The sequence below is a fragment of the Leptosomus discolor genome, chromosome 4 (assembly GCF_034619465.1).
Source record: "Leptosomus discolor isolate bLepDis1 chromosome 4, bLepDis1.hap2, whole genome shotgun sequence".
Classification (NCBI taxonomy): domain Eukaryota; kingdom Metazoa; phylum Chordata; class Aves; order Leptosomiformes; family Leptosomidae; genus Leptosomus; species Leptosomus discolor.
Genome location: NC_141394.1, coordinates 33,089,497 through 33,116,166, shown reverse-complemented (window position 1 = coordinate 33,116,166; position 26,670 = coordinate 33,089,497). Strand labels below are relative to the sequence as shown.

At 44.5% G+C, this 26,670-nt stretch overlaps 1 protein-coding gene across 1 annotated transcript in view; it reads left to right on the top strand.

Moving 5' to 3' along the window:
- Window positions 1-25,639, top strand: part of HERC3 (HECT and RLD domain containing E3 ubiquitin protein ligase 3) — a 54,503-nt gene extending 28,864 nt beyond the window's left edge. Inside the window, exons 9-25 of the mRNA XM_086464451.1 lie at window positions 105-181; window positions 966-1,090; window positions 1,640-1,699; window positions 4,054-4,165; window positions 4,881-5,070; window positions 6,734-6,897; window positions 7,428-7,541; window positions 8,825-8,848; window positions 8,933-9,022; window positions 10,735-10,905; window positions 11,535-11,678; window positions 13,008-13,174; window positions 14,318-14,384; window positions 18,066-18,148; window positions 21,338-21,521; window positions 22,236-22,338; window positions 23,940-25,639. Of these exons, the coding sequence (XP_086320577.1) occupies window positions 105-181; window positions 966-1,090; window positions 1,640-1,699; window positions 4,054-4,165; window positions 4,881-5,070; window positions 6,734-6,897; window positions 7,428-7,541; window positions 8,825-8,848; window positions 8,933-9,022; window positions 10,735-10,905; window positions 11,535-11,678; window positions 13,008-13,174; window positions 14,318-14,384; window positions 18,066-18,148; window positions 21,338-21,521; window positions 22,236-22,338; window positions 23,940-24,148 (2,084 nt within the window). The 3' untranslated portion in view covers window positions 24,149-25,639. The remainder of the gene's footprint in view (window positions 1-104; window positions 182-965; window positions 1,091-1,639; window positions 1,700-4,053; window positions 4,166-4,880; window positions 5,071-6,733; window positions 6,898-7,427; window positions 7,542-8,824; window positions 8,849-8,932; window positions 9,023-10,734; window positions 10,906-11,534; window positions 11,679-13,007; window positions 13,175-14,317; window positions 14,385-18,065; window positions 18,149-21,337; window positions 21,522-22,235; window positions 22,339-23,939) is intronic.
- The last annotated feature ends 1,031 nt before the right edge of the window (window positions 25,640-26,670 follow it).

Sequence of the window (26,670 nt, the reverse complement as noted above, 5' to 3'; positions counted from 1 at the left end):
AGTGTGAAACCTGAGACACTGGCAGTCCAAATGTGGGGGGAAAAGGCACAGTAGTAACTTGCATTCATTGACCTCTAACACAACTGTGTCTCTTTCTTCAACAGATGCCTGTAAATATCACGTTGTTAAACATATCTTCTCTGGAGGAGACCAAACATTTGTGCTTTGCTCTAAATACGAGGTAAAACAAATGAAGTATCTTCTCAAATGTGCTCCCCTGTCCCAGCCTTCACAATGCATCTTTTATTTTCAGTAATATCTCCCAAAAATGAAGTGTGGCTTCGGAGACCATTCGGAGTCCAAACTTTACCAATGATGACAGTGATGACCAATGATGTTACAGAGATTTACAGCTTTTTAGGAGTGGCTGAATGTTGCCTTCCTTTAGAGGCACATCAGAGAGCCATTGGGAAGACATTGATTTCAGTTTGATCAGCAGGAAGGGGAGTCCAATCTCCTTTGCAGATTGGAAGCGAGGGGCTGCTTTCCTCCTGAGACACTGGTGTCTGCGTGATTAGACTGTAGGGCCGTGGCCCACATATACTGGAGTTTTGTCAAGATTCGCTGGATGGAGGGCTGAATGCTGAATTGGTGTTTTTGCTTCTGTCGTCTTATTTCTTTCAAGAAGAGTTTGACATACACTTTGGAGGCATGGAAATAAGTCTATAATAAATGTACTAAGCCTGTAGTTATGTATGGTGGTATTTAAGAGGGCTTTGGTATATTTAAGGAAATGATATTTTGGGGTTTTTTTCTTTTCCTCTTTTTAAAATGTATTTGATGATGATCTGTTTTTTTCATGCTTTTCCATGCTTTTGCTTTTGGACTTCTTAGTCATGCCACAACCAAACCTGTTCAGAGACCACACTAAGCAAGCTATCAGTTATGTATAGAAAAGAGAGATTATGGATAAGAAGGAATTGGTTTACAAGCTTGTTTTTGCTGAAATCTGTATCTTCTCACAGAATTCCTTGCCTGCTGATGATTTCCGGACCATAAATGAAACACGTTACACCTGTTTAATAAATGATGAAACTATAGATGTCTGGAGGAAAAAGCTTTTAGAGAAGAACAGTTCTAATTCTGTCAAGTAGGTATTGCAGCACTGGACAGGCCTTTTGTTGAAAGTTTTATTTGAATAATTTTGTTGGCTTCTATGCAATGCTTTCACTTGAAATTTAGCAGCCTTTTCAAGTGTGGTTCTTGATCATTTCCAAGGGGAGGACAGTTGCCAGTCACAAGGCTGCCAGGTTAGAGCTTCTGAGCAAAACCAGAGGAATTTGAGGCTGCCTCAGAACATTGAAAATGGTGACTGGGAAATGGATTTTAAACTTGTCCTTTATTGTGTGCTTAGAGTTCATGAAAAGCAGCAAGAACTTGTGAACAGACTGATTAAATTCCTTCCCCTGTATGCCTGTGATGAGAAGGGCAGAATAGGTGGAAAGGAGGCACTGCTAACATCCCTCCTTTCAAAGAGAGATGTTACGTGATCCTGAACGAACCACTTACCCTCCACGCCTCTGAAGGAGTGATCCTGGCACTGTTTCCCATAGAAGGAAGGGAAGAGAGCTGAAGAGATTTGCTGAGACATGTGTTCATAACCTCTATCTCTTTTCTTTTGTCTTCCTGCTGCAAACAGTAATGTTGTTCAGATACTGTCCTCAGCTGCCTGCTGGAATGGAAGCTTCTTGGAGAAGAAGTAAGTTTCAAACTTACAAAAGTGTGGCTTTCCATTGACACAGACTGGAATCCCTTTACTTCAGTTACTGCTGCAGTAGGATTTGATTTTTCTGGTCAGACAGGAGATGAGGGCAGAGAGTGTCCACTAAAGAGGTGGGTGGTCAGAGCTGGGTAAGGAGGGCAAATGGTGTAAGAAAGTACACGGTGAGTGTCCTGTAAGTGGCACGGATTCCTTGGAGTTGTCACAACTGTTGTTTTTCCTTATGAAATGAATATAAACATCTTCAAAAGAGAGGGATAGGAATATGACATTAAGGGAAATGAGTGATTCCAGGTATGTGAATAGTCTCTTACCCAGCTGAGCTAGCTGTTGGGGGCTGGTGCATGTGAAGGCATACTTCAACACAGGCTGCTCTTGAAAAATACATCTGAGGCAGCGTGGAAGCACTTTCCTTTTGGGCGACGTTGGTTGCAGAAAGTTTTGTGCTTCTGCTTACAAAAGCAGGAATTTCAAATAGGTGTAACCAACAATAGGTGGTGACAAGGACGTAATATGTGTAGCTGACTCAAAGGCTGTGGATTGGGAAGGATTGTGTTGGCTGCGTCTGTAGATGTTGGGGAGGTAACAGCATAAGATGAGGAGGAGGAGAAATTTTTTTATGGTGATGTGATGAGTAAATGACCTGTAACTAGGTGAAGAAAAGCTTAGTTACTCTGAGTAATCTTTGAGTAATATTTTCCAAGAGCAACTTGAAAAAGAAAACAATTTACTCATTATTCTTGCGTTTTGTGCTTGTCCAATGGTTTCTTTTCTAGTGTGACAAGGCAGCATGTTACTGCATCAGGAGAGTTGTGTCATGTTGGTTTAAAACACTTGTTGAGGTGTCCAAGTTGAGTCACTGTAAATAGTCCCACATCTCCTTTGGATGTGGAAATGAGTGGAGTTTGACTTCATCACCCCAATGCAGCTCTCCTTCCATTTTAGTGATGTCCTGGCTAGTGCAGGACTTACCTTTTACAGAAAATCTTTGACCAAATGAATGATAAAATTTTGAAGTCACCACACACTGAAGTGAGGCTGTATTTAACCATGTACGTGAAGCCTTATGTCAGCAGTGCACCTGACAGAAACACCCTGGTATATCCCTCCAGTATCCTAATGCCATATAGGCCCATTTTCGATACAGCATTGTGGTACACAGGGTTAGATGGAAAAGCAGCTTTTCCATGGCTGTGTGACTGGGCACGCTCCGGTACTGTTTCTGCACATCACGGCCTGAAGTGCTCTGTACCACAGTGCGACTCTGAGGAGCTATTTCCAGCGTGGTGCCTGTGCTGTTATGGAAATAGCTGTTCTACTACAGCAGGCTATGTTTAGCTTCTCATGTCGTTACAGTCACACCAGCAAACTGACAACTGCATCCCATCTTTAATAACTCCTTCAGAGTGTCTAATACAGCATGGTCTCAGATGAGTAGTGACAGACTTGTGAAATCCTTGAGGTCAATGGATTTGTAGCAATGACCTTTTTTACTAGCAGCTGCAAGGTTTTATGTGCAGCTTTACTACAGACCACGGTGCTGCAAGCCTCTGCTACTGATGCTGATCATACTCTAGATGCTGAGCTAGGTAACTTACCTGCTGAACTGGACCTTCAGTGTTCCTAGATCTGCTGTTAGACTATTGTCCTCCACAGGCTTTCCTTCGTTATCCCTCTTACACAGGTAGCCTGAGTAAATTACAGCCTTTCAAGCACAGCAGAAAAGACAGCACATCTGTTACAACTGAAGACCATGTGAAGACTGTGCTCAGCTGTGCTGTGTTTTGATTGTAGTCGTTTAGTTTTAGAAAATTTGAGTGGAATTGCGAAAAAGCTACTCTGAGTATCTTCCCCTGTTTTCTTTTGAAAACCCTCATCTGATGTCCCCTTGTACAGCAGTCAATGTCTTCTTATGCATCACCCTTTCCTTTCTTACTGGGTATGATTAAACAGATTTTGCTGTAAAAGCAGTGTATATGAAGGCAACACAGAGGATCCCGATACATATGATAGATACTTATTTTACAGGTTTTTAAGCAGTCCAGCCTGTCTAGGCAGCCTCTTAAGTCAGTGAAGGAGTCCTGGGGAAATAAAGGACTTCGATAAAGTCTTTCTCTCCAAGAATCCCAACCTTAACCAAGGCCCAGAGGAGTTCAGAAGGGAGAGTTGTCCATCTTGCCTTTTGTAAGAAGATTCCAACTTCTACTTTGTTTCTAGTCTGATTAAGTCCCTAGAGGTCATTTCTCCATTGCTTGCTCTCAGGCCATGCCAATATACAGGTAATGGTGTCTCTTCTGTAAACTTAAGCCTGTCTGTCTGGGATTTTTTTAAAGAATTGATGAACATTTTAAAACCAGTCCGAAGATCCCAGGAATTGATCTGAACTCCACCAGAGTGCTGTTTGAGAAGCTGATGAACTCTCAGCACTCCATTCTTCTAGACCAGGTATTGTACTTCTGGAGTTTTGGCTATTCAGAGGGGAAATAAAGGCTTTTTCCATTGTAACACGCAAGTAACAGCAGCTTTTTTGGGGAAGGGTTGTATTGCAAATCTGCAGGCTGGGTCCTTCATGGTATTAGTGGATACTTTTCCATTGACCTGGGCTGACTTTCACCTTGTGAAAAAAGAGACACTTTCAGAATGTGTCTCTAAGATTTTTTTAAAAAGTTTTAAAAAAAGTTTTATCTCATGGCATTTAATACTTGAAAAGGCTGCTGAAATTAATTCTGTGTGTGTTATACTTGTAAATAATGACTATGTGCTCATTTGTTGTCTGTCAGGAGTTGAGTGCTTTATGGTTGTGTAATTTATTCTAACTCCGAGGATTTCTTTCACGAATGCAGAGCTGTGGGATAAAATTGTGTATGTTCCCCATGCCATTTTTTAGCTATAATTTTTTTATAGCTTTTTTTTACTCTGGATTTGACTTTTAAAACAGGGGTGTGACCTTAACACTAACTAACCTTTAGCCAGCCCTGGAAAACCCTATCTAAGTGTTCATGTATTTTGGAAAAATCAGGGTTTATAAGAGATCATCAGCAAAAGCTGTTAGGTCTACTCATTCTGAGTGTGCTCCATTTCATCAGTTCTTACACATCATCTACATTGTAGGTGTTCTTGTCACCCAGAGTAAGTTGTCTTTTGTCTTATTTTCCTCTAGATACTGAAGGGCTTTGAAAGCTTTTTGATTCCTCAGCTGTCCAGCTCACCACCAGATGTTGAGGCAATGAGGATCTATCTGATTCTCCCTGAATTCCCACCCTTCCAAGACTCCAAGTATTATATCACGTTAACACTTCCTCTAGCAATGGCTATTCTGCGCCTAGATACAAATCCCAGTAAAGTTCTTGGTAAGAGACTGATATTTAAGATGCATGTTGCTCTCAGTATCTAGCTGGGACACACAGTGTTGCCTTTAGGTTTTTCAGTCATGTTTTTGTGTTGGTTTAATTTTTCTATTCTGTTACAACGGGTATTATTTGTGATATAGTGTTGTTATAAAGCAGACGCCTCTAAAAAGCAGCTGGGAACCAAAAGAGCTCAAGGAATCCTCCCCCCAAAAGCTATATTCCCATGTAAGAGAATTATAAACATAAAATTTTAATTTTAAACATGAACTATGAGGAAATGAAGAATGTGCCATGCAGGTAAGATACGGGAACTTAGTTACAATAATATAAACCATTTAAAATTTATGGTGGTGTGAATAAGAAATGAGAAAGAAAATTCAGGTTAAGAATTGTTTTAATTTAGAAGTAAAATATCATTTCAAAGAACACTTACTAAACTTATCTAGTTTACCTATATTCAGAGCCTCAGTTCCAGATAAATTTGCATGCCTCTATGTAAACATAGATTGGGTATATCATGAAGATTAAATTGTCTTAGTCTCTTAAATTTATTTGCGTTTTGTCCACATTAGAATATCTTTTCTGTATAAGGTGTAAAAACCCCACTAAATATAACACAAAGTTACTTTGTCCTGTGTAAGGTGCAGAAAAACCTATTGGCTCGTCTGTGACCAAGCTGAACACCCCAGCTCTTCTCCCACTTCTGAATCTTCTCATTTCTGCTAATATTATTTCCTATGAGCTCACTTTAAGTTAAGCAGAACATGTACTGCTTAATGATTGTTACTCATGCTAAGCTATTACTTTTCTTGTTATCTTACTCTGTTTCTTAAGATTGTCTTACACTGAATCTCATATCATGCAAAATGCTCCAGGGAAATTTATTTTGAGGTTTAGTGATTTTTAGTTTTTTTCAAAGAGGCTTTGGAACCAGGTTTCCTCTTCTACTCAGACTAGTCCACTGTGATTGTTAAAATACAGAAATTGAAAGGATTCTCATACTTCTGCCTGCCAGGAATCTATTGTTGTGCTGCCACTTGAGAGGATAAATTGGTGTTTGTTTCTAACAGTTGACATGATGATTTCCCAGGCTCCAGCTTCTGCTTTTCAGGTGGATTGGTTCTAGCCAAGAAGCTAATAGTCAGGGTCCCTTCAGAGGAGAGGTAAGGGTTACCTGTCCTTGGCCAGAAAGAAATCAGCCTTTCTAAAGACGGGGAGTTTCAGACCTTTAGTGCAGATGTGCCAGGAGAGTGCTCTGACATCTGCTAGAAAAGTATGTGGTACTACAGAGAGTTGCCCAGGGAACTGCTTTCTTATCATTCATGAGAGACAAAGATCACAGTTTCTTGAATACAAGATACTTGAAACAGTATCTTGAATTGCAAGTTGAAAACCTTTGAATTCAGGCTCTCACGCTGATCAGGGATTTGGGCTGGGTAATGACTGGGGTGGTTGTATGAGAGTGGAAAGGGAAGAGCTTTTCAATTTCTGGTGCCTAGCTGACTATTTACTCACTTTCCTGTTGCTCCAGTTAAGACAGAAATAGGGAAGTTTTTTGAAACAATCTTTAGGTGTGTTCACCTATTTTCAGCTGTAGCCCCTTATTTAGGTGTTACTCTGGCCTTTGATTCAGGATTTATATTGATGTTCCTCTGCTTTCCAGATAACTGGTGGTCTCAAGTGTGCCCAAGATATTTCCTCAGGCTAGTGGACCTCTATAAAGGCGCAGTGGTTTACCTCCTTAGTGGAAGAAAGACACTGTTGATCCCAGTCTTGTTCAGTAGCTACATTACAGCTGCTCTCAAACTTCTGGAGAAACTCCATAAGGTAAGAGGAAAGCCTGGATGCATGTTGGCTCAAGACGATTCAGTCTTGTCTGCCCTTTGCCAGTTGGCAGGGGAATAGTAGTCATGACCCTGACTTGTGAGCTGTGTCATTGTCCACTAAGACACCACATGGGGAAGATGTTAGTGGTTTTCCTGAATTCAGGGTACTTGAAGGTTGTTTAGTCCTGTCTCAAACACCAGGAAAAAATTACCCTAAAGAATGCTGCTGCTGAGCCACCAGACTGTGGGCACTGTGGCATCACAAATACTTGTCTCTTGATGCTTTCTGCTCGCAGTGTGTTGGTGCTGGGTTGTCTGGATGAGGATGAGAGTGAACTAAAATAAGTCAGAAGGAGGTTTATCTCAATTCTTCTTGGTTCATATTAAAATATCCAACCATGTGTTTTTGCAAGACTTTCTGAGTCCTATTGTTGCAAGCTTCTAAATTGGTTTTATGAAGGCAAACCTGCGTGTTCTAAGAAAAATGCTGGATATATCCGTATTTTAAAAACCATTGGTTTTCTTCACTAGGTGAATCAGAAGGTTAAACACGTAGAATATGATAAGTTTTACATCCCTGAGATTTCCAGCTTGGTGGACATTCAGGAGGATTATCTCATGTGGTTCTTGCATCAGGCTGGAATGGTAAGAGATTTTATGTATAGTCATGAAATAGTTCTCCATGTTTGTCTCTGGTTGTAGCTCTGTATTTTTAACATCCGTAATGAAAGTGTAATATATTCAGTATAGGAGCATCTGTATGTTAAATCTCTCAGATTTGGGTACTCAATGGCTTGACAAAGTTGACTTAAAATAAGGCTGTCAGAAGAGCTAACGATATTTAACTAATGCTTGCAACAGTCTCTGTGATTATTCATGTGGATTTCATTCAGTCCTTGCACAAAGGGATTAATTCAGTCACTGGATCCTTTTAATGTAATTGAGACCTCAGGAGCCAAATCCTGTATTCTAAAATTATAATTTTTACCCTTTACTTCTGCTGTTTAGGCAGGTATTGTGAATAATGTAGCCAGTGATGTTAAAATGTTGCTCTGTAAGAGGAGGCAGTGTGGCGTTCTGGCTAGGGGACTGAACCAAGACTCAAGAGATGTGGGTTCTATTCCTGGCTCTTCCAGTAACCTGCTGGGTGATCTTGGGTAAGACCCTTCACCTCTTTTATGCCTCACTTTCCCATCTGTAAGAAAGGAGATAATTAAACTGAGGGCTAGAATATGCTGTGTAGGAACCCAGTGAGATTAATTATAGCAAGAAAAGGAATCCCAAGTGTGAGAAAACACCAAAAAAAAAATCCGCCAAGGGATGCCACAAGAGTAAAACCTGACTGTAGCAAGAATTTTTGTGTGTTTTCATGGACCTTCTAAATGTTGTGTGTCCTGTGTCCCTCATCCCCGACTTTCCATCATTTAAATAGTGCTGTTCTGTGCTTACTTTTAGTGACCAGAACAATAAAATACTGACTCAAATTTATGTACAGTAATAGTTAAAAATGCTAAAAACGTATTGATATGGCTAATGAGACAAGTAATTTGCATTGCAGTAGTGGTCTTATATTGTTATGTTGTGGCTTTATGGTCTCTCCAGTTGTTTTGTATGGTCTCTGCCTTGGGGGTAGTTTTCTTGTTTTTCTTCGTTAAGAGTAAGTTTCACCTATGGCAGGCTAACACAGGCTTTTGTGCCAGTTAGTCCTCTTAGTAGCACTTGATGTTCAAGTTTTGAATTAGACTTGTGCATTTTCTTGAGAAGAAAGTTTCCATGCTTTTCTTTAAGAGGAAAAAAACCTGGGTTGTTGGTCCCAGAGGAGAGAAATTTTTGTTGGGTCACCTTTGAACTAGTCTGTCCAAAAAAATACAAGACACACAATCAAAAGAGTAAAAGATGTTTAGATTTCCCTCTTTATTCCTTCACAGAAGGTGAGACCATCTATCATGCAGGTAAGCATTGTTTTTCATGACTCTTACTTAAAGAATTGCTATGGAAGCTGTAGACAGGAACCAATCTGCCTGTCTGTCTTGCAGGATGCTGTGACGCTCTGTTCCTATCCTTTCATCTTTGATGCTCAGGCTAAGACCAAGATGTTACAGACAGATGCAGAACTACAGATGCAGGTAATCCTTTCCTCTCAATTTTCCTGCCCCATTTCTTTTTCTCTGTCTTTTGCATTAGTGCCTGCAAGGAAAGGCGTTCACTAGGAGTTAGTGTGTGCAGCACTTATTGTTTCCATGATACAGGAGAACAAAGTATCCAGAGAACCTCTTTGCCCTGGATACTGCAGAGTCAGTGCTTGGCGTCTTTCACTTCAAAATGTTTGGTAACGTCAGAACTGCTAGATGTGCATGTGGTGGAAATTTGAACCATATAGGGAAGGAGTACTTAGGTATTTATGATAGTCTAAGGATAAGAAGTAAGGTGAGGTCTCTGTTAGAGGAGCTGTAAGGCTGGAAAAGTGGACGAGCTTTCAGGGAGTAGGCACTCTTCAAGTTCCTGCCTGGTGCAGGAGGAGTGGTTGTCAGAAGTGAGGGTTGAAGACCAACTCCTGACACTGTGGTTGCAGGCAGCAGCTCACCCACCCACTTGCAGTGAGAGCCAAAGACCTGAGGCTCTCCAGGAGTGTGTTCCCAGCAGGTGTTCAGCTCCAGCACCCTTACCCTGTAGGGGGCAGGCAAGCCAGCTCACAGCCAGGCTGTGACAAGGACAGCTGACCTCTGTGCCAATGTAAACCTCCCAGTGCCAGGCGTTGCTCATGCAGGTGGCTCCTGAGAGGGTCCAAGCATTGGGCATGGATCCCCTCATCCAGTGCAGCTGGGGTCTGGGAGTAGTCCCATCCTTTGTGAAATGAGTTTGCCAAGGTCCTTGGTTGTCAGGTTCCTTCAGGGTGGAAAACTGTGGTCTCAGTCACTCGTGGCCATGATGCTGGTTCCATGTAATATCCATCTCTTGGCTTTTCTATGGCAGCATGAACACATAGCCCACAGTAAGGCAGAGGAGGCTCAGCCTACACTCAGAAGGTGGAGTCACCTTCTCCTGCTTTCATTTTATCACTCTCTTGTGTATATTTTCAGCTGCCCAGTTTGTGAGCAGTGCACTGCTGTGAGGAGGGTATCTACTTTATCTTGGCAGGACAGCAGGCTGGTAAAAGTTTTGTTGTGTTGCGAGATAGGATCTTTGTGAAGACAATCACTTGGAGACCAAAGAAACCAGTACTTCTGTGAGTGCTGGAACAGGGGAAGCCTGATTGCCAGCGGATTTCTGTCTCAGATTTAACTGACTTTTGAAGTGAATTTATAAATGTGAATTTGCTATTTGCGTGAGAATGAATATACTATGTGTGGTGAAAGCTTGACAGGACTTTGTGCCATACCTGACTCCAGAAAATCCATGTAGGTGAGAGCTTTGAATTGGATGCGATGTGTTCCCTGGTGCCTTGCCAGGTGTGATTGTCAACTGGCTCCTCACTTGGTATGTTACTAACATACTGAGTTTCTTGATTCAGTAAGATCATGAATAAAGCCTCTTCTCCCCACCCACCTGCCTAATGTCAAAAAATGTTCAGGAATTTGATCTCTCAAAATTGTTGCTCAAATTTGGCAAATCAGTCAGTGGACTCAAAAGGTGTTGGTGTGGGAAATGGGTGTGGGGAGCTAGATGTACAGGCATACACACTTGTACAGAGTGAGCGTGTAATCCTTGTACCCTGGGGAAACCAAACTAGAAGAGTAAGGAAAAAAGGAACACCAGGCATATAATTGTTAACAGTTTTCCTTCCATAGGAAGAAAATAGCTGAGCAGTGGCTGTGTTTCACCCCTCTCTTATTTACAGGTTGCAATAAATGGTGCAAATTTGCAGAATGTCTTCATGCTTCTCACCCTGGAGCCTCTGCTGGCCAGAAGCCCTTTCCTGGTACTTCATGTTCGCAGGAGTAACTTAGTTGGCGATGCTTTAAGGGAGTTGAGCATCCATTCAGACATTGATTTGAAAAAGCCTCTTAAAGTAAGTTTTCCCCACACCTTTAGCACCTTCTCATCCAGCTGACATTTCTGCAGCCTTTTGGCTCTTCACAGTACCGCTTCATCAGTGTACAGTGGCTTTTGCATAGGTAGAGCACACAGGGACTCATCTTGATCTAATCAATGTGAGGGTTGAGTCTTTGTCCAGTCTGCCTCCTGGAGTGTTTTGGCAGTGGATAGTTTACAAGAAGGCAGGCAGGGTTTACTCTCTTTTCCTGGTCTATCCACTGTATAAGTGGGAGGGGAGGAAACATTTCTATGATTTTATGCAATCTCTGTTGTGCTCTTCTGCAGGAACAGGCCACTTATAATAGGACATGTTTTATCTCAGAGGTTGCTACAGAATTCAGCAGCTGCTGTCATGTTGCTTTGGTTGTTGGGAGGACACTTGGTTGTTTGATTTGCATAAGGAGTTAAACACTTTCAAAATACCTGATTTGCCACACCCAGTTCTCTTTCCCTCCCTGCAAGCAGAGCACTGAAACAGGCTCATGGGTTGCAGTGGGTTTAGGCATGTTAGACAAATTGCTTTGCCTGGCTCCCAATTAGAAAGATGTCCGATTCACTCAGTCTCAGCTCTGCGTCCTCGTTACTAACCTGCTTTCTTTACAGGTCATCTTTGATGGTGAAGAAGCTGTTGATGCTGGAGGAGTCACAAAGGAATTTTTCCTCTTGTTGTTAAAAGAACTCCTCAACCCCATCTATGGCATGTTCATGTACTACCCAGAGTCAAACCTGCTGTGGTTTTCAGACACGGTGAGTCCTTGCCCTCTATACACGCAGGTTGAAATAATATGCTGCATTTGAATGACAAGAAAGTGGCCAACTATGGGAAAGAAATGATCTTCCTCTCATTTTCCACCCATGATACAGTGTGAGCTGTATTTTCAGTCAGTGTAAACGAGTATAGGTCCATTAACTTTAGTGGAACAGTGATGATTGTGCCTGTTAGGGAGCTGGCTCTTTCTTTTTATTCTTATCCCGTAACAAAACTTGTGTTAAGTAACAGATGACAGTTAGCAGAACTCTTATTATCATGAATGTGATAATCATGTGCTGTTTTACAGAACCAGAGGTTTAGGTCATGATGGCATTAGAATTCTGTGCTTCCCTTGCTGTTCTCGTAATTGCAGCCAATCCACTTAGTCATGCATTGCTATCACCTTCAGGGTTTAAACTTGTTAGTGCTTTATGTGAGGAAGCTCTTAAACAGCAAGAAACATGGTTTGTAGTGAAAGTTGGTTGGTTTTGGAAGAGTGTGGAGTGCAAGTTTTGTACCTGTCAGATAGCATTATGCTGGAAGTTGTGGTTTGTGTACTTCTTTTTTCATCTTCCTAGGTAGCAAGATGGGAAATGATGTCAGTCTTCCCTTAAGGTGTAGCTGCCCTGGTGGGGTTGTTTTAAATTTATTAATTATATTTTGCAAGGAAGGAAATTACATGGTACCTTTTGTAACTTGTAAACAGTATTACAGAGCAATTACTCTTCATGTTAATGCTATAAAGCCTTTTGACACTGAATAGTGACAGTGTAAGCACTGAAAATGAGTCACGTATTTACACATTTAACAAATATAGGCAGCCAGTCTGTGACTGACATACCAGTGTGAGAGTAAATATGCAAAGGAACGAAGGCCGATATACCAGCACCCATGTTGGTGTATTTGCCTGGGTGGCACTGTGGTTATGCAGAAGCTTTTAGTAGAAAATAGGATGGGTGATAGGGAGAGAATTGTTAACACATTTCCTTGCAGTACATAGACAGCAAACATAGAACCTTTGTTAATGTCTAAAGGCAGAGGTATGTAAAAAGGAAAGAAAAGGTAGATAAGGTGGAAGGCAGCTGTTGCCCTTTCCACAGCTAATCATGGCTTACAGAAGTAATAGCGCTTGGTTTCTGAATCTTCGTTTCTGTGCCACACTTCAGCAAGGAATTCACAGCCAAACTGGGACCTGATGGGAGCGCTCTGTTTTTTGTCCCAGTTGTAAAAGCAGGGACTGGCTTCTTGGTGCATGGGGGAAAGGGTACTGTGCATTGCACCAGTGACAGCATGTCTCATCAGGATTTCTCTGTGTGGTTTTGCAGTGTTTTGTAGAACACAACTGGTTTCACTTGATTGGCATCATATGCGGTCTTGCAATATACAACTTCACAGTGGTAGACCTTCACTTTCCCTTGGCTCTGTACAAAAAACTCTTGAACGTGAAGCCCTGCCTAGAGGATTTGAAGGAGCTATCCCCTACGGAAGGGAGGTATGAAAAACAAAATTTGCAGCCTTTCTGGGAAGGGAGACCATCCAACCGAGAACAAGAAATGCCAAACTGAGTAAAAGCAGTTCAGTAAAACACTTCCTGATCCTTTTGAGTGGCTGATTAATTTGGAGGGCTGTGATCCTAGCAAAGTACATAAGCCAGTGTTGAATTTCACATAAGACTTGACTTCTCCCACAGGCTATCAGTTCCATCTTCTTAGACTCTAACCTCTGTACTCACCTTCCCAAGCCCCAGAAACTGCGTATCGATGCAGCCAGAAGATACCTACTGCACTCCTTTGAAAACAGGGGTGGGGGCATGTCCCTCTGCTCTGCGATGGCATGCATGATCCTAGCCTCAGCCTTTCCCCTCAAGCCAGGCTTGGGCTAGCAAGCAGATCTGCTGCGTGTCTCGTGATGTAGCCCAGGATGGGAACTGTGCGTTGAATGTGAACTGTCCCATCCCTCAACCAGTGTAACTGGCCTGCTCCTGTGTCAGAAAGAAGTTGAATGGAGTGAAGGAATGACTTTTTCTAAATGGCGTATGGATCTTTTCTGCCTAATTGCATGAGGATATTGGTTCTCTCTGACACGGAGAGGTTAAGATCCCACTGTCTGACTGCTGTCTTTTTTTCTTCTGAATTGCTGTCTGATTTATTTGCCCAAAGCAAAAGCTGTATTTGGCAATAATGAGGTAAAATGCCAGGAAGACAGCAGCAAGATTTTGAGGGATAAGAGAAGAATATTTTCTACATGATGGGGATACAGTTATAATCCACCATGCTCTCTTCCTCCACTCCCTTAGACCTTTGTGTGGTGATGGCATAAATAGCAGTCCTTAAGAACTAGAAATATAATTCTATTCTAAGGCCAGGATCACTGAAGTGGATCCATGTAATAGGTAGTCATGGACTATATTGATAATTTGTCTTGACTGGCATTTATCTTGCTTCTAACAAAGCATTCTCTTCATTTGAGGTGTATTTCTTACCCCCTCAGGTGACTCAGAGATTCTCTCTTGCAATCCTATTACCCAGATGTAAGATGCTGATTACTTTTGCTGATTTTCTTTTCCCCTTTAGATGTATGGTGTTTTGAATCTCTGATATTTTTTTTCTAATTTCTTTCTTTACCTGTTATGTAGGAGTCTTCAGCAACTTTTAGATTACCCTGGGGAAGATGTAGAAGAGACATTCTGCTTGAATTTTACAGTAAGGCACACTTAACATATCTACTCTGTGATTGTTATGGTACAGTTGAAGCCCATCTACTTATTCATGTGTATTATGGTTTATTCCAAACTATGTCTGTGGTGTATACCACATGTTAATGTTAATTTTGAAATGTTAAAATTATTTGCTGTCAACTCCCCTGTTCTTTTGTATATTGTCATGAAAACTGAGCTAGTAAGCAGAGTGGTTTTCGAAATAGCCTTGTTGTCACTTTGGCATGTGACTTAAATGCCAGTGGCCAGCTTCTCACACTAGACAGTGAGAAGTAGGTTCCTAAATCTTCCTTGAAAATGGAAGTCATCTTTTCATAGAATCGTAGGATAGTTTGGGCTGGAAGGGACTGTTAAAGGCCATCTAGTCCAACCTCTCTGCAGTGAGCAGGGACATCTTCAGCTACATCAGGTTGCTCAGAGCCCCGTCCAACCTGGCCTTGAATGTTTCCAGGGATGGGGCTTCTGCCACCTCTCTGGGCAGCCTGATCCAGTGTTTCACCACCCTCATTGTAAAAAATGACTTCCTTCTATCTAGTCTATATCTATTATCTTTTAGTTTAAAACCATTGCCCCTTGTCGTGTTGCAACAGGCCCTGCTAAAAAGATTACCCCAATCTTTCCTGTAGGCCCCCTTCAAGTACTGGAAGGCCACTATAAGGTCTCCCTGGGGCCTTCTCTTCTCCAGGCTGAGCAACCCCAACTCTCAGCCTGTCCTCCTAGGGGAGGTGCTCCAGCCCCCTGATCATTTTTGTGTCCCTCCTCTAGACCTGCTCCAAAAGGTCCATGTCTGTCCTCTGCTGAGGACACAGCACTCCAGGTGGGGTCTCACCAGAGAGTAGACGGGAGAGAATCCCCTCCCTTGACCTACTGGCCACACTTCTTTTGGTGCAGCCCAGGATACAGTTGGCTTTATGGGCTGCAAGTGAACATTGCTGGCTCATATTCAGTTTTTCATCCACCAACACCCCTAAGCCCTTCTCCGCAGGGCTGCTCTCGATCCCTTCATCCCCCAGCCTGTATTGATACTGAGGATTGCCCTGACCCAGGTGCAGGACCTGACACTTGGCCTTGTTGAACCTCATGAGGTTCACATGGGCCCACATCTCAAGTTTGTCCAGATCCCTCTGGATGGCCTCCCATCCCTCAGACATGTCAACTGCACCACTCAGCTTGGTGTCCTCTGCAGACTTGCTGAGGGTGTGTTCAATCCCACTGTCTATGCCACCGATGAAGATATTAAACAGCACTGGTTGCAGTAGGAACCCCTGAGGGACGCCGGTTGTCACTGATCTCCATCTGGTCATCAAGCCGTTGACCACTGCCCTCTGGATGTGACCATCCAACCAATTCCTTATCCACTGATCAGTCTACCCATCCAATCCATATCTCTCCAATTTAGAGAGAAGGATGTTGTGGGGGACTGTGTCAAAGGCCTTACAGAAGTCCAGATAGACGACATCAATAGCTGTTGCCTTGTCCACTGATGTACTCACTCCATCATAGAAGGCCACTAGATTGGTCAGGCAGGACTTGCCCTTGGTGAAGCCATGCTGGCTGTCTCAAATCACTCCCTGTCCTCCATGTGCCTTGGCATAGCTTCCAGGAGGATCTTTTCCATGGCCTTCCCAGGCACAGAGGTGAGGCTGACAGGTCAGTAGTTCCCAGGGTCCTCCTTCTGACCCTTTTTAAAAATGGGTGCGATGATTCCCTTTTTCTAGTCACCAGGGACTTCACTTGTCTACCGTGACTTTTCAAATTTCATGAAGAGTGGCTTGGCCACTATATAGGCCAGTTCCCTCAGGACTCTGGGACCTGATGAGATGCATCCCATAGACTTACACGTCTTCAGGTTCCCCAGGTGGTCACGAACCTGATCTTCTCTTACAGTGGGAGGGACTTTGTTCCCCCAGTCCCTGCCTTGAAGTCCATCCACTTGAGAGATGTGGGAAGAGAGGTTGCCAGTGAAGACTGAGGCAAAAAAGTTGTTAGGTACCTCAGCCTTCTCCTTGTCCTTTGTTACCACTTTGCCTTGTTCCTGAGGGCAGTTTCCCAGGGGGTCCTATTGACTAACTCCTCAAAGAGCTGAAATTTTGCTTTCCTAAAATTCAGGATCCTGACTCTACTCTTTGCCTGACCCATATTCCTCAAGACTGTGAGCTCCATCAGGGTGTGATCACTGCAGTCCAGGCTGTATTTTGACATCACTAGGTCAAGTCTTGAAATGCTAACACAATGTAGAGTTTTCCTTGCTGTCATAATAATACTTTTTAACTTAAAAATTTATAGCAGGCGTACTTGGTCAGACTTTCTTAGAAACAAAATGCTGGAGGCTATTGCTAGGAGACATGCTGAGGTAGTAGCTTTCCTGTGCTACTACAGCAGTAAAAGAATTTTTTTTTCTAGCTAGTGACCTAGATGCAATAGTTTCTATTACACAATGAAGGTTCCCTGGAATTAAGAGTTCAGTCTTAATGTCATGGAATATCAGCTATGTCCCTGTAAAGATTTAGAACAAAGAGAGATGGCATCATTATTCTCCAAGCTGTTTTCCTGTGTTGACTTGGGCTGGGTAAGGGCTTACATGTTTCAGTGTTTTCACTTTGAAGTCCTGATGCCCTAACAGGTTGAGTGATGGGTTCATCTTTGACTCGATCTGGGTTCTTGACTCTCTGTCCAGGACCTGCCTGGGGTAAAATCAAGGTACCAGGAAACTGCTACACACTGTGAAGAAAATCCTTGCTGAGCTAGGAGAGTTGTGACCATTTCCTTGTTTCATAAATGAGAGCACATAAAGTCTCTTAGACAAACTTGCCTCTGGAGGGAGTGAGACCTGGGTCTGACTGCGTCTCGTGCAGGTCAGAGCTGCAATTCAGGATGAGGTAATGAAGCCATAATGAGGATAGTGCAGACTATGTAAAAAAGAATACCTTTGAAGTAACACATGAGGTTTTTTTCCAAATTCTCTTTTCACACAAAAGGGCATTCTTGCTCTCTCTTTCTGGCACTATATACTGCATATATAATATATATATATAAAGACGTACAGATGTCTGCTAAAACTTTGAAATTAATAAAGAACTGATATCCCAAACCTTGAAATTAATAACTGATCTTGCATGTCAAAATCTGAGCCTCTTTTTTTGTATGGCAACTTGAAAATTGATCCTTTTGCATTTTTTTCCCATAACTGACTTTGTATGTACAGAATATATGCTTGTACTGGTGCCATCATAGGCCAGGCAAAAGCAGGAAGCTGTCTGTGGTCAAACCATCTTACAGTGACAGCAGATGAATTAACCTGTTGAGCTTCTATTGTAAAAAAAGAAGGGAGTCCTTATTGCCAGAGCATGTAGTCTTGGTTAAATACAGGGGGTTTTAGTTATCAATCTCTTAGGTTTTTTTCACAGGAAATTTAACTGAAATAATAATTCTTTTCCTTTCTGAGTCTGCATTTAGACTCAATAGCAGTCCTAGAGCAAATGTAAATGATGGAAGATGGTGACACATGCAGGGCATTTGGAGCAGAGAAAAAACGCTCTGCATGTACCCTTTTCTCTGGCCCACCCTTCACATGCCAGTCATCATCTGTGAAAGAGAACTCTATTGTTCTGCAGGCATATGGCCTGAAAAGCATTTCTGGTAAAACTAGCTTTCTGGTTTTGTATAGATCTGCAGGGAAAGCTATGGTGTGACAGAGCAGAAGAACCTGATTGAAGATGGAGATAAAATTCTGGTGCAGAAGGACAATAGGTAAGTGGGGCTTATGTGGGGATGGAGTCATGCTTGTGGTGAAGTCAGGTGCAATGCCATAGAAAACAGACTGAGGTGAAATGTGGGACAGAATTAGAAGTCACTGCAAACAAATTTTAAGACCAGTTGTTCAAAAGTTACTGGGTGCCACCAATGTTTGGAAAATGCCCTACACCCTTGCGATGGACATCCTCCCTATAAAAGGCCTTCATATAGACCCTCGGCAGTTTTCTCATGGTGAATAGAGATTGCAACGTGATTTTGGCTCTTGAAGGTTAAGCTCCCTGATGGCTTAGAGGGGAACTGTATGTGCCCGATGAAACTGGGCCTGGCACACTTGTTTATGCTATTAATTCTGGAGCCGGAAACACTTGCCCTTGAATACACCTGATAGAGGACCTCCATCCCTGATTGGAGCTGTAAGGCCCTACTGTACACAGATTCCTTTCTGTTTGACTGAACATTTGAGAGTTATTACTAGCACAGCTGCCATCCCCCCCCCCCCCTTTTTTTTTTTCCAGTTGCTAAACTATTTTCTTCTCATAATCCTGTAATTGGATTTCTACAAATGCCTTTGTTACTTGAAGCAGTGTTCAAATTCTTTCTCTGCTGGCAAAACAGTGTGATCCAGTGACTAGTCAGCAGCATGGTTAGGGGCTTGTGCTAGGATTGCTGAAGACCTTGCTGGCAAGCTTGGAGATGAAGTAATTTCCTATTAATCTGATTATTTAAAAGGGTTCTGATTGTGTCTAAAGCCATTGCTGTAACAAAAGCTTTGTCCATATTACCTTCTTACCTACTTCACTACTGCCCAAAAGGGTGCAATTTTACAGATAAATAGCTTCCTCCCTGCAAAACCACGTGGAGATGGAGCAGTGTAGGTCTGTCTCCCTGAAAGAGAAGATGGGCTTCAGGTAAATAGAGGAGAGTTTAATCTACACTTGCAACAGTGAAGTAAAGATGAAAATGCCAGTGAAAGTACCGTTTAGGTTTTTAGGCTGGACATGTACACTCAAAAGAAAAATGGCCATTTTTCTACTGTGTGCCATACTGGCCTAGGGGCAGGAACAAAGAGTTTAGCTGAGCAAATGTTTGGGAAGAGCACCCAGGTTAGCTCCTGCAACTGTTTATTAAGTCAGGATAGGCAACAAGAGAAGCAAATCCTTAAGGAGAAAAGGCTAGGCTGTGGCTGCACTGACTTAATACATTCCAGAATGCAATTGCTTCATCTTGACCAGAGTTTTGAACTCGAGCTAACCTCTAAATCCGAGTCTAGACGTGGATGTCAGTTCATCCACCTTACAGTGCTTAATGACTTCCTCCACCCCTACATTTAGAGGCCAGGGACCAATTTACTGCCCTCCTGGTCTGAATAGTTTGCTGTGTGCGTGCCTTTGGGCACTGCCCTTCCTGCTTGTGGGAAGTTCTCTGGGAACTGAAGAATGCACAGGATTGCTTCGACTGAAAAATGCCTGGAAAAGTAGGAAACGCCTGCATTTTCCCTTTCTCCTTTGGAGTTCATATTGGGTGTCATGCCAAAATATTCTTGATAAAGGGTTCATGACCGTAACAGCCAGAGAGGTATTAAGCAACAGTTAAGTGCTTAATCAGCTTGAATTTCCCTAATGCTCAGGTGACTATTGGGAAAATGACGATAAAACAATGTGCTGCAGAATAACTCCACCTTTGCTATATGATTTCTTATTCCAAGTTTTTTTATTTGTCAGTCTACTTCCTTATTTTTGTTTTTTACTTTCTCGCCTGTCCCTCACTGCTTTTACGTAACATAGGCATTGAGAATTCCTTCACCAAAAGGTCAAAATATTTCTCTCAGTTGTGACCTCATCAGCTAGAGATTGAGATACAGCGTTCCTTGGTGTTCCCTGATCTGCTTCTCCCTCTGAGTGCTGGTGTCAGCTGCTCTCGAGTGTCAGGCAAGAACAACACCTCCACCCACAGAGAATAGTTTTGTGTCCCGGTTTGCCACATAAAGTCAGGAAATACTTTAAGTCATTGCACAAATAAAATCTTAGCATGGCTCTCGGATCACGGTGCTTTGAGAGTAGGAAAGAGAGTAATAAAGACGCTTAACCTCCTGATAAAATCCAGAGACGGGGTTTGGCCAGGGCCTGCCACAAGCTTCTTGCCAATGACTACAGAACGGTTTTTTTTTTAATTTTTAGTGCTGTTCTTGGGAACCCTTGAGGTAAAACAGGGTTGTGGTTCTGAGAGGAGTCATTCTCGTTGCCACGTCCTCCAAATGCACGTGTCCTGTATTTATTTAACCAGAGTGTGAAGGCTGAAAGGCCGTGCTTTTTGAGACTATTTTCTTGCTCTGTAGTGAGGGGTGTTTCTTGATTTCTTTTTGTGGCTCTCTCTTTGGGGCCAGGAGAGAGGGAGCTGGCCATGCAGTTTCAGATCAAGACTCTTCAGAGCAGGATTTCCTCTGGGCTACAGATTTGGCTTTGAAAGGGCTGAACCACTGGCAAGACTCACTGGGGAACTGAGTCAGCAGGAGCTGCCTCTGAAAATTCACATAACTAGGGCTCAGTGAGGCTCTTGGTTGTGAAGTGGTAAGTCTTCTGGGCACTGTCTGTTCCCTCTCCCCAGCAGAGTGCTTGCTCACAGCAACCTGGCAGGTCATTGCAGGTGGGCAGAGAGCCCTATGCGGAGTAACCCCGGATGCCTGCGGACTGAGAAGAGCCGTAGGTTATTTCCTGGACTTCCTAAACATAGGCTTGCAGGAGCTGAGCCAGGGTGTGGACATGTTCCTCTGGTGACTGAATCCTGATACTTGCTTAACATGACCTCTGTGCAGGCCACGGGTTCCATAAGGAAGAGGGCTCCGTTCCTGACACCTCCCCAGCGTTTGGTGTCATTCTGGCTGGCACCATGGGCAACTGGATGCGAAGCCACTGGGTGGGTTTACTGGTGGTATAGACCTGGGCTGCTGGGGGACCTCCCATGCTGCCACTGCTGGGGAATAAGCAGACACATGGTGGTACTTGCTGCCTAATACTTTGTTTATGTTGCAGTGACTCAGTGAGAGGAGGGCAGTGGGTTAAACCTGTTGGAGACTCGTGTTTGCAAGACACATTATAGGCAGAAACAGGAAAAACTTAGCAGTGGTGCTGCTCAGGCATGTGATTAAAAGTGCTTTCCTTTGCCTGCTCTCTCTTGATGCACTAGGGAAGAATTTGTTGAAGCCTACGTAAATTACATCTTCAACCTCTCCATCCATGAGTGGTACACGGCCTTTTCCACTGGCTTCCTGAAAGTGTGTGGTGGGAAAGTCCTGGAACTCTTCCAGCCCACAGAACTCAGGGCCATGATAGTTGGAAACAGTAACTACAACTGGGAGGAACTGGAGGAGGTAAAGCTTCCCTCATCGTATTTTTCTTCTTTTTCACAAGTACCAGGATTGCGCAGCTGCATGAGGTGGGCACTGGCCTGGGACATAAGACGTGATAAGCCACAGATGTCTTTTCTTTTTTAGGCTCCCTGTACACCTTGCTGTCATTCGCATGAAAAGTTTCTTACTGGGCTGGTTTGCTAGTGATAAAGCTCAGGGAGGAAATTCAGGATGAGAAGGACAGGGGAGAAGGACTTCCATCTGCTGTTTTTAGGGATGAAACCTAAGACTGCAGGGTCTTCACCTACAGTAAAACTTACTCCACAAGGGCAAAAAGTACACAGCTGAGGGTTCAAAGAGGAGTCTGAACACGAAGTAAGAGTTGTATCCTCTTAAAAGGCATAGATCAGCAAGTTACTTGCTTGGTCTCAGCCTCAGCAGTAACAGAGGCTTTGCAACGCAGAACATGATCCTGGTCATGTGTCCAGCCTGTGAACAGATACTCCAGGATTCCTCATGACACATGTAGTTAGCTGAATAGCTACAGCCTGGTGCCTGCCTTCTGTGTATTGCTAGGAGAACCCTTCGTTAGGTCTTTGAGCTATCCTGTGCTCCATTTAGTAACTGTCAGACATCAATACAATGTCAGATACCAGAAGACATCAGGTCTGGTTTCTGCTTAGTCTTTGCTTTTTGATGCCAGGTGGAATGATGTGACTTTTTTTTTTTTAATAGAGTGCTGTATATAAGGGAGACTACACTGCAACACACCCAACTGTGAGAATGTTTTGGGAAACCTTTCATGCGTTTCCCTTGGAAAAGAAGAAGAAATTTCTCTGTAAGTATTTTACAGTGGTGCAGAGTGTCTCCTGAAATTGAAGACTCAGGTGGGAGTGTCTGCAGAGCTCCATGGTTATGGCACATTGCATTAAGTGCTAGAAGATGATCCAGCTTGAATGGCTGTCCTCCAGAGTTACCTGCTAGTCAGATAATTTGTTTTCTTCCTCTTTCGTTTGTTTTTCTTTTGTGTTCATTTTTACCCTCAAAATCACTGGGTGGTATCTGTAGCCTCTCACAAGGGAGTGCAGTATCCATCCGTTCACATTGCCGGGTGGTGAATTCATAGCAGTCCTCAGTGCCCAGACTTGATCCAGTTCCTCCTTCTGCAAGCTGAGCTTTCTGGCATGGCAGCACTCTTTTCAGAGGCAACGGGGCAGTCTTTCCTTTCTCCTCAGCACTGGTGAGGCCACACCTGGAGTGCTGTGACTAGTTCTGGTCTTCCCAGTGTACAAGTCTTCCCAAGAGGGACATGGACATTCTGGAGAGAGACTCCAGTGAAGGGTTGTTAAGATGACTGGGACACTGGAGCATCTCTTCTATGAGGACAGGCTGCGAGAGCTGAGGCTGTTCAGCCTGGAGAACAGAGGGTTCACGGAGGACTTCGTCAATGAGTACAAATACTTGAAGGGAGGGTGCAAAGAGGATGGAGACCAGTTCTTCTCAGTGGTGCCCAGTGATGGGACCAGAGGCAGTGGGCACAAACTGAAACACAGTGGGTTCCTTCTGAATGTCAGGAAATACTTTTTCCCTGTGAGGGTGATGGAGCACTGGCACAGTTACCCAGAGGGGTCGTGTAGTCGCCATCCTTGGAGATAACCAGAATCTGGACACAGTGCTGGGCAGCATGTTCTAGGTGGCCTTGCTTGAGCAGGGATGTTTTCTCAGAGGACCTCCAGAGGTCCCTTCAACCTCAGCCACTCTGTCATTCTGTGAATGCTGAAAAGATAAAGGCCAGTGGTTTTTGTGGGAGGTTTTTTCCCCACGAAGAAACAAGCAGTCAGCTAGTTGTCCTGCATGTCTGAGTTGGAAAAATGGCTCAGCCAAAACTTGCACGCCAAAGTTAGCAGCTGTGTAGAGAGGGTCCCAGTTCACAGCAGAGGCTTTTGTGGGTAACTCCCCCTTCCCTCCAGGCCGCCATGGCAGGGACAGAGCACGGGGTCATGCTCAGGGGAGCGCGAGTGTGATGGGGAGCAACAAGGAGGAGCCCGCCCTGCTCCAGGCATCAAGGCACTGTGCCTGGGAGGGGTGGCAGCAGGGAGCGTGGCTGGGCTCCCTCTGCCTCCCCAGGGGTGTGCCTCTGCCGCTGGCTTTGCTCCCTTTTACCCTGCCTGGGCGTGACAGGCAGATGTCAAGGGAAGGGGCTGCTGTGGGACGCTTTATTGACTCATCTGCGCGCCCAGCAGTGGCCTTGCTTCTTGCCTCTGCTCTCCTGGACCTCCTCTGCGAGCCCAGCCATGCCTGGCATGGAGTCCGGGCAGCGTTTGGGCCCCTCCAGGCAGGGCCCTGCCCTGCGGGTGGGGATGAAGCTCGCCTTCGGGTGCAGCCTGCAGTGCGAGGTCGCCCGCCCTGACTGTCCAGCCTTCCCTCTGCTTCTCCTAGTGTTTCTGACGGGCAGCGACCGCATTCCCATCTACGGCATGTCCAGCCTGCGCATCGTCATCCAGTCCACCGCCAGTGGGGAGCAGTACCTGCCGGTGGCACATACCTGCTACAACCTCCTGGACCTGCCCAAGTACAGCAGCAAGGAGATCCTCAGTGCCCGGCTGGTGCAAGCCATCGATCACTACGAGGGCTTTAGCTTAGCTTGACCGGTGCGGGAGAGGCACAGAGGCTTCGGTACGGAGGAAGAAAAAGATGGGCTTGGCTTTATTTTTGTGACGGGATGGATCAGCACATTTTTTGGGAAAATTAATAAATAATAATAATAATAGATTGAGATGATGCAGTCTCAGCCTGATGCTGCCAGCATTTTGGGGGGGGGCTTCAGCAGGGAGAGGCAATTGTTTTGAATTTTCTCATCTACTGAACAAAATCAGTTCAGTGGGCATTTTTGTTGTTTCCCCTCCAACATGACATCACTGCCCTCGCAGCCATTCCTTGTAGTTTGCTTTTATTGCCCCTACACACACACAAACACACATGCACACAGACACACACACACTCCCTTACCTCTCCTTTTAATCCTGTTTAAATATTTTGATGTTCCTTGCATTTAGGCTATGGTGGAAATTGAGGATGAAATAGGGATCTCCTTGAAAAGCTGTGATTTTTCCCCCCACCCTTTTTTCCTCCCTTTTAAAATGCAAGCTGGTTCTTGCTTGTCTCCAATGGAAATGTCCCCTCTGCCCTTTGGTCCTTGGCAGATGGTACTGGGCTGGGATGTCATTTGTGACCCCCAGGGCGGTGTATTGGTGATGCTCTGTCTTTTTGCACCAGGATATCTCATGGAGAATATGATGATTTGGGGAGGTTGGTTTGTTTTTCCTCACTTGTCTCAAATTTTGTTCCCAAGCAATGTCATCTTAAAGAAGCCACAGACTCCTCTGGAGTGGGTTTTGTGTTCAGGCTTGTGGAAGTCCAAACCCTACCTATAATAACAGGTTTCTCGAACTGCATCTCTGTGGTGTTGTGTTTCTATCTTGGCAAGTCTACAAGTTGGATGGGTGGGCTTTGCTGAGCCTTGCTTTTCCACCCAAACAGACCTGTTATTCCAATACAAGGTGAGGTGGCTGCTTCTACCACTGCCGCTGTTCTCCCGAGGAGTCACGTGCCTGTGAGCATATGGGGGTGAGTGTATGAGGTGTGTACAAGCTCTCCAGTCTCATCAGCTGTTTTGCTGGGGGGCCCTAAAGGAAAATATGGATTAGACTGGAAGTACATTAGGACTTGAGTAGGCAAAATCATCACTTAAATCTATCCTGTAAGGTTGGAGAGCCTTTATCCTCTTTCCCCCAGTCTCACCCCCCCCAGTGAAGTTTGAATGATTCCCTCCTCCCCACATTTTTCAGGTGTTGATGTAAATCTCATTTTAAGTCTAGGATGGTTTTGACATTGACTTGTAATTAGGACATAGTATTTATGCACCACGTTCAATACACAGTATTGGACTTTACACCTCGTAACAAAGGTTTTAGGCTCCTGGGTTTTTTTTTTAAGACAAGCTGTGGGCTACACTGAGAGCCCTCCAGCCTCTTTCTAATGCAGCATTGAAGACAAATATACAATTATACCAAATGTTTATTTTCGATGTGTGTGTACATAGTACAGTATTATGCAATAAATTTGATGTTTAATTCTGACTTGAGTGGCTGCCTTTGTGTCAGGAAGCAAAGGAGGGGCTGCTGCAGCCCACTCTGCCTCTCCTGCTAGTCTCGCCCTACCTCTGAGCATCGGGAAGAAGGGTGCTGCTTCCCTCTGCCTTGGCCCCGCTGCTGGTGAGCCCCTCAGGCTGTCCCCTTGTTGCTTGCTTCAATCAAGTGCTGCCCTTCCCCTTCCTCACCTGGGTTCAGCCCGGTGTGCTGGTTGCTAAATGAGAGCAGGGCAGGGTGCAGTCCCAGCCCTAGGGGACATTGCTGTCTCCACAGGCAGAGCAGGAGTTTTATCTGCCTGTCCTGGCTCAGCCGAAGTCAGGCAAGTCCTCTGTGGAAGAGCTGGGAATTCCATCCCTGTCCCTTCATCCCCACACCACGGGTGTTTCGCCACGTGTCGTCCCACCTCGCAGGCAGCAGGGCGTGCAGCAGCGCCTTTCCTCATGGCGCTGAAGGCCACCGAAGCTCCTCCAGCCCGTGGCCTCTCCTGCCTGGCCCTGCAGGACAATGGCCTCAGGGGCCCTGTGATCCCAGCACCCCAAGGTGCCTGGGTCCACGGCTGGGTGCTGGAGGCAGCGAGGCCATGGCAGCCCTGCAGTACCGCGTGCGTCTGCTCTACATCGGACTAGCCTCGGCGCTGGTTGTTCATTAACTAATATGTTATTAATTAACGAGGGGCCTGTGTGCGTGGGAGCTGGGGCAGCAGTACCAGACACTTGCAGAGGGAGAGAGAGACAGAGAGACAGAGAGAGAGAGAGAGAGAGAGAGAAAGAGAGAGAGAGACAGAGAGAGACAGAGAGAGAGAGAGAGAGAGAGACACAGAGACAGAGAGAGAGAGTGTGTGTGTGTGTGTGTGTCGCCACTCTGCTCGGGGAACCCCCACCCTCTCACCCCAAAATGGGCCTGGGGAGGGGGTGCTCAGCACCTGCTTGTCAGCTGCAGCCTGGGGATTCAGCCAGCAGTAATGTGGCCCCATGGTGCTTGTCCAGCTCCCCAGCATCATGGGACATCATTAGCATGTG